At 38.2% G+C, this 8,115-nt stretch overlaps 1 protein-coding gene across 7 annotated transcripts in view; it reads left to right on the forward strand.

Moving 5' to 3' along the window:
* Positions 1-2,657, forward strand: part of SEC24D (SEC24 homolog D, COPII coat complex component) — a 110,015-nt gene extending 107,358 nt beyond the window's left edge. For all 7 annotated transcript variants that reach the window (XM_042935637.1, XM_042935633.1, XM_042935631.1 and 4 more), the window contains exon 23: positions 1,819-2,657. In XM_042935637.1, coding sequence (XP_042791571.1) covers positions 1,819-1,959 — 141 coding nt within the window. In that variant the 3' untranslated portion in view covers positions 1,960-2,657. The remainder of the gene's footprint in view (positions 1-1,818) is intronic.
* The last annotated feature ends 5,458 nt before the right edge of the window (positions 2,658-8,115 follow it).

The raw sequence follows: 8,115 nt of genomic DNA on the forward strand, positions 1-8,115 counted from the left end.
TCCTCAAATTCTTCTCTTCATAATGTCTCATTCTGCCCAGCCTCAGCCTGGGCTGTTTCACTGAGGCCAAACACATTGCCGTTGCCCATCACGGCCAATAGTAGAATCCAAGTGGCATGTGGGAAAAAGTGGATACCACCAGTGAAAAAGAAAAGGGCCTTGGCTTCAGGCTCACCAGGATGCAAGTCTTAAACTCCTTTGGAGAAGTTTCCCTCGAAGGTTAGTTTTGCTCCCCCATGTTGGGGTGGAGCACACCTGTCCAACATAGCTGTTCCCGTGCTGCCTCCCCGTGCCAGGCACTGGCACCTGAAAGCCAAGACATCACACGTGTCCATATCCACATAGAATTAGCTGAGTTGTGTGGTAGCAGCAGCAGCAGCAGCAGTTTTGTATTTTAATCAGGTCAGGGTGGTTTAAAGCTTATCAGCCTAGGGCCCAGGCCAAAATAACATAAAGGAAAAAAGCAAACTGTGTTGACAAAATTATCCTGCTTGATAACTAAAGCAAAAGTGGGAAGGGTCAGGCCCTCCTAGTCAAAATGGCAGATACCTTCCTTGCTGCAGCTGGTAACTGCAGACCTTTCTGGTGGTTTCACCTGGTGAGAGGAAGTGAGGGGATACCATGGCTCCTCCAAATTATACAGGAAGCAGGCAGGGGGACATTGTTTTGCATGTGTGGCTCCATTAACTCCACTCATAGCTCAATCAGATCATCAGACCATCATCTCTGACTTCCTGAAACAGGAGTGAGTAGGGACCAACTAGATAGAAGGGCTCCAAGTGTTCATGACAAAGCTACCCCCTTCTGGGCTTCTTTCCCCTGCGCTTCTTCCCCTAGAGCAGCACTGTCCAAATAATGCAAGCTGCAGATGTAATTCTAAATTTTCTAGAAGCCATGTTAAAAATGTAAAAAAAAAAAAAAAAGTCATTTTAATAATATATTATTAATCCAGTATATCCAAAATATCATTTCCACGTGTATAAGCAGTTACTGAGTTTTGCATTTTCTTTTTCCTACTATGTCTTAGAAATCCATCGTGTATTTTACATTTATAGTACAACCCAGTTCAGACTAGCCATGTTTCAAGTGTTCAATAATCACACATAGCTGGTGTCTACAGTACTGGACAGCATGGCCCTAGATAATTTCTATAAGCAGGGAACAAGAGTCCCCTGTGCGATCCACCTCGGTGGTGCCTCTCAGATCTCCTCCCTTTCCACCATCACTGCTCTGTAATTCAGATCCTGACCATCTCCCACCTAGACACCTCCCAACTGCTTCCTACCTAGCTTCCCTCATCTCCTAATGCATTCTATATGCTACCAGTTCACTGTCTCATTTTGTTCTGCAGCACTTTCACTGGATCACAACCCCTACAAAAGCTTAGACTCATTAAGGTAGTTTGTCCCTAACCTTCCACTGACTGTAAGACTGTTAACTCACATCTAGCCATGTCTGTCTTTGGCACATGGTACATGGCACCCCGTTATGGAATGCTCTTTAAACCCTACCCCACCCCCATCCTTAAGGAAATCCTACCTTATTCTTTAAGGCTCAAGCGATAGTTAACTACCACTGTGAAGCCTTTCACATAATGGTTTTTCATGTTTCATTGTTGGAACTTACAGTTGTATGTCTTGGGTTTTTATGGTTTTGGGGTCAGTGCCTCCCTCCACTCTAGATAATAAGCACTGTCCCATCATTTTATAAGGCCTTACACACAGTGGACATTATGTAATTTGGGTGAAATTGAAGCATGTATAATTGAGCCACATTCAGAGAATGTTTATAAATCACCTACCTTGTTATTTTTCCTAGCTGACAATAGTAAAGCAGCGAGAGCAGCCAGAAATGGTTTTCCGACAGTACCTGGTAGAAGACAAAGGACTTTATGGAGGATCATCTTATGTGGATTTCCTTTGTTGTGTTCACAAAGAGATCTGCCAGCTGCTTAATTAATTGAATCTTCTCTGTTGTTGATGTTGCATTTTTAAGGAGATCATCTCCTTCTTGGTGCCTAATTCTTCAGATGATAACAGGCTAGTTTTGATTTCTTGCTCATTTTCAAAATAGCTTTCCAAGAGGACATTTAGGACTTCAGCTTTGGTGCTCAGGTATAAAGTCAATGAAGGTACAGTGGTACCTTTTAAAGGGAACAGTCTATTTCTGATTGCACAATTTTTAACTGTTAAAATCGATACAGTTTGCATTTCATGAAAGGCATAGTTTACAGAACTGTAAACATTCTTAATTTTCTTTCTTTGTGCTAGACATATAAATTATTTTTCAAAATGTATAGATTTGGGGTAAAAAGTTGTCTTGGCTCTCCCATTTGCAGTGAGGGAAAAAAAAAACAATTTTTACATTATACCTAATTTTTTAAAACCATGTAACACCCCTTGAACATGTTTTTCAACTTAAGGTTTGCATAGCAGACTTTTAATAACCTTGGAATCTATTTGGTAGAACAATTTGTGTTCTACATTTTTTTTTCATAATTATATGTTGTGTATGTTAAAACTATTTTCCAGTTGTTGTTTTGTCTATAAAACTGTCTTTATCTATATTCTTAATGGTTCTCTGTACAATTTTGAGGGTTTCTACCTGTATATAATGGATCTTAACCAGTACCAATAAATCACTTCATATGCTCTTAACAGGTAGAGATCATTTTTTAGGTATTTTGAGATTTTAAAATAAGGGTCATACTGTGTCTTGGATAAAAGTTGTTTACAAGGCTCACTAAGAAAAAATGGGGAAAACTATTTTTTTTTTTTTTTTTTTGAGGGTTGGGAAGTGTTAAGTGAATAAATCAGTCTAGGAAATATCAGAGACCATGTACTTGAGAATTGCATTTTTAAAAATTCTCCATTATGTCCTTATGGGCAAATAATAGAAATGGGTTATATGAGATCATTATTAATAAATAAATATAAACCTAGGAGAGTGGTTTTGAGTGGTATGACACAGGCATCTGTCCTGTATCCGCCCTAATTCAACTCTGATACTAGTGATATGAATAAATAATGAGTTAAGTATACTGAGTACATATAATGTTGTAAGAAGTGCACTATATGTTTTGAGAACATTTATTCCTCACAGCAACCCTAATCTTATTACCAGCCCCATTCACAGATGAAGAGATAGACTTGAAGTGAATAAATCAGGACCTTGTCTACGATTGCATGGCTAGTAAGGTTTATTTATAAATCAGTAGATGTCATGAAATTGAGTAGGATAACAAATACACTGACAGAATTAAAATCTCTTCCCATGTTAACCGGCATGATGTTTCAGACTGACTCGGATGAGTTTAACAAGAAGAAATGTATGATCCTGAACTTGTGTCCAGAAAAATGAACATGCAGATGCTCCTTGGAAACAACGGTATTTAAAACAGAACCGAGGGAGTTTGTCAGCATGAATCTGTAGTGAGATGAAAGCAAATGTGATCTCAAGTTACTCTATTACCAGAATAACCTCTCAGATGAGTAGAGCTACTCTGAGGTGAAACCACATTGAGATGCGTGTTCAGTTCTAGGCACCATGCTCCATGTGAACTAGAAGCCCAGAGCACATTCTTTGATTCACTCAAAGATAAGTCTCTTATTGCTCTGTATGTTCCCTAGGGTAGAAGACCAGAAACAATATGTAGAAGTGACAAGGTGCCACTCAGTTGAAAGAAGAACCTACTAAGTAATTAGATGCTCAAAGAGTGTGCCATTCTGGGAGGTAGTGTGTTCTACATATTTATTTTTGCACATCTTCTATGTGCCAGATGCTATGCCCTTTACTGGAGAGACAGACAACAGTGAGCAGCACAAACAAAATCCTCTCCATCTCTATAATTACAGTAGTTTTCATAAATGCTATGACATGCCATAGTATTTTGTTATTTCATATATAAATTTTATATTATACATTTTATGTGTGTATATATATATATATAAATTTATAATATATATTTACATATGTAACATAGAAATAAAATCAGGTATATGTGATATGACCTAGTCTAGCTAGCGGGCACGTATAGTCAGTAAAGATTTCCCATTAGTTATATTAAAGCTGGGACCTGAAAGAATTAGTAGACATTAGCCAGGTAAATGAGAGTATTGGTAAATGTGTATGAAGGCTCAGAGCGGGAGAGAGCACGTATCACCCTTTCAAGAAACTTGCAGAACTTAAACTTAGCTGGAACTTACTAGGGAGAGACAAAGTGGCAAAAGATAAAGCCCAAGGGATAGTAAGAGTGAGTCCTATTCAAGGGGGAGTTTAGATTTAATCCTAAAGGCAAAATGAAGACATTCAAACTGATTTCAGTAAGTGACAGGACTCTCTTTAGGAAGATCACTCTGGGGTTGTAAAGTGGTAGAACTAGAAGCAGAAACACCACTTAGGAGGTTGAGTAGTCTACTGGAGTATATGGTGGCCTGCACTAAAATAACAGAGGGTTTTGACAGAGGGAGATAAGGAGATGAAGTTAGTGAAGGAGAAGTGTTTCCCTCAGAAAGGAAACACCGGAGTAGATGCGGACTGTATGTATGTGTGAGTCTCTGTTTGCACAAGAGGCAGTAGTTTACAGCTGTCTATGCTGAGGTAGCTTGCAACCTATGCAGGTGGGATAAACTATACCTAAAAGTAAAGGCCTGAAGCTCAAGCAAAAACTCTGGGCTGGAAATTTGCAAATCATCTACGTACAGAGGAAAAGAAATGGCACAAGATGAAAAAACCTCTGACAAGACTGGGAGAAGGGCCAGAGAGGTAAAAAGGAAAACTTGGCAAGAGGATGTTACAAAGCTAAGGTAAGAGGGGTGCATGCAGAGAGTGGGGCAGCCAAATTAACAGCCTTCCTAGAGGGAACTTAAAGACTAAAACGGTTGTTGGAATTAGTAAAAAAAAAAAAAAAAAAAAAAAAAAAAAAGGTCATGGCTGAGTTTGGTGAGAGCAGTTTTACAGGGTCAGTGAACTTGAATGCTACATTGGAATATGTTGAACAATGGGAGTCAGAGTGGAGGCAACTCAAGAAAGAGATGAGAGAGTCACAGAGGAAGGACAGGATTTTTTTATTTTAAGACAGGGATTTGACATTTAAATGCTGGTGGAAAGAAGCCAGTATTATGTTGGAAAAGTGAATAGCGGCAGTACTGTTTCATCAACAGTTCGAAAAATGTTGAAGACTAAAGACAAAAAAAGGTTTAAAAGAACAAGATTCTTAGAAGGCAGAAGAAAATATAATGCAGAGTACAAATAGATTAGCTTTCAATGGGAAGAGAAACCCAATACATAATGGAGGTGCTCCAATAAATCCTGAAGGACAACTTGCCAAAAATGTTGAGTGCTGTTCTAAGGTGTTCTGCAATAGAGCATCATGGTTTCTGGAACCAATGACATAGGTTTCCATACCAACCCCACCCTGAAATTGAACGTCAGGGCATGTTAGAAACCTTTCTGCCTTGGTTTCCTACTCATTTGTTAATAAGTGTTAAAGGTTTAGAATAGTCCCTGATACACAATGCTATTTAAGTGTTCATTGCTGTTATTTTATTAGTATTTTTTATTTTTGTTAAACCTGCTAAGGATCACGAAAACTAGGACTACTCTGATTCCTAATTGTATTTGCTCTTGATGCCATGAGTATATTAACTGGTATCCTCGAAATCAAGCTATCTTTAAATGCTGTAGAAATGTCCAATTAAATGACGGTTTCAGAAGTTAAAATAAATTTATCAATGAGAAAACTACTTAAGCTGCTTTAAGTGTTAAAAACCCAAACTTGTAAAATATAAACCAAAGACAAGAATTTGTATTTTGTGTTTTGAGGAACTATTATGAAAAATAAGAGTTTACTCCCTCAAGAAAGCATATCTTTGAGGAAGTTACTAAATGGCATTACCTTCAGTTCCTGGAAGTAACCGGATAACAGGAGACTGAGCATCATTAGGAATGATATATTAATATATTTTTTTAATGTTCAGCCACATGGGGACATGTTTCCTATTAATAAACCAATAAAGAGTAAGGATCAAATTTTAGATCATGTTCTGGAATAGGGCAAGATATTCTGAAATTGTGTATTAGCTCCACTAGGAGGCGTTATATACTAAAGTGTCTGAAACCTTCCAGAAAGGTTACTCAATAATCTTCCAGAAAAGGTAATTCTTTGCAGAGAATTTTAATTGCTGAAAACACAAGAGGTAATGCTGACCATACCAGATAAAAAGAAAGAAAATCTCCAAGGAAAGAGGCAACAGAAATCCCTTAGTCATCATCTTTAATGGGTATTTCCTGGCCTCTTCTTAAGACACTGATAAGAAGCTTACTACTGCTTACTCCCAAACAGCCATTTATGAACAACTCTGTAAGAAAATTATATTTAGCACATTGTTTTCCTTAAATTTTTCTTTTTGGTGCTAGCTGTGTTTTAAGGCCACAGGTGAAGTCTTCCTTCACTTGATAGTAGTTCTCAGTTTAAAGCTAACATATATTACTATTGTGTCCCTTCCAGGCCAAACCCTCCCAATTCCCAAAGCATTTCCTTGTAAACATGATTTCCAGAGCCATTGTCATCCCAACTTAATACATGAAAATCCAGTTTTAACTCACATAAAGAACAAAGTCAATTTGGGAAAGCAAAATGGCCAGTGTCTAGTTAAGGAAACTATCATTCAATAATATTGACTGCAGATGGTCTCAAGTACATGGTTATGCGAAAACTTTCAGGGTGTGCTTTTTATTTTGAGAGCATTATAAAGTTTTTACCAATTACACATACAAAACTCTTTTGCAATAAGAATTTCCCATTTTAAGATATTTTATATAAGACTTCAGTTTCTTAAGTCCGTATTTTTCAAACAGGTTATTTCGTGAGTCCACAAAACACTTTCTTTAAATACATATTACTCATGTTTGAAAAATACAGTTTCAACTTTTTTTTTTTTTTTTTTTTTTTATTTTTGGGACAGAGAGAGAGACAGAGCATGAACGGGGGAGGGGCAGAGAGAGAGGGAGACACAGAATCGGAAACAGGCTCCAGGCTCCGAGCCATCAGCCCAGAGCCTGACGCGGGGCTCGAACTCACGGACCGCGAGATCGTGACCTGGCTGAAGTCGGACGCTTAACCGACTGCGCCACCCAGGCGCCCCTGAAAAATACAGTTTTAGGATATCCCATGGGGTTTAATGTTACCCAATCAATGTTTTAGGGCCCAATATGCCTATTTGGAAAAAGAGGTTACTACATTATGAATTACGGGAAAGCAGATATAGCAGATATGAATTTACAGCAGTAAACTCTAGTGTGCAAAAAGGTGTCACGTTTTAAAAATGAATCTTTTATCTGAATCTCTTTTTCACAGGACTGGCAGGGAAGGTTTACTATCTTTGGCTCACACTGATGACTTGTGTCAAAGCCTCTCCACAGCTCCTGAATTTCAGGACTTCTCTGCTTCCATAGTGTGCTTCTGGGAAATGTATGTGTAGTCTAGGGACCATCACTTTCCTAAGTACACCATTCAGCTATTTCCCAGTGAGGCCCTCCCTCTCTGAGGCAGTGTTACTGCCAGCAGCAGTTTCCCAAGACTTCTGAGTGTCACCCTAAGCCAGTCCTCAACTATCCTGTCCTCCCACTCTTGGGCAACCTATTCTTAGTTCCACTATTATTTATGGGAGGAAGGTAGTGTAACTTTTTACTTAAGCTATAATCAACAAGGTGATACAGATGGAGTTAAACCATTTCCCTTACTCTTTACTTTGTAGGTTGCATTTGGTAGAGAAAAAAATTATTATCTGAGGAAAGAATCAGGTGTCTTTAAAGTCAGATGAGGGGAAATTCATTCTATAAATCTGCTAAGCGGTAAGTCAGTGGAAATTACTATTTCTTCAGTCTCAAAAATAATGTTGAGAGAAAAAAAAATCCTTATTAGAAAAACACAGTCCTCTTACGCGGCCAAGAAAGCACCAGTAGAAGGAAAAGGAAGTGGCAAGAGAAGAATATTAAAAATCCTCTGGGCCTTACTTCCAATTATTAAGCAAGCAAAGGAGTATGGGACTATTTATTAGGCACTATGAGCCATATATTAAAAGCTGAGAAAGCACACTGTTGCCTTTTTATGAA

This window comes from Panthera leo, chromosome B1 (genome assembly GCF_018350215.1).
Source record: "Panthera leo isolate Ple1 chromosome B1, P.leo_Ple1_pat1.1, whole genome shotgun sequence".
Taxonomy (NCBI): Eukaryota; Metazoa; Chordata; class Mammalia; order Carnivora; family Felidae; genus Panthera; species Panthera leo.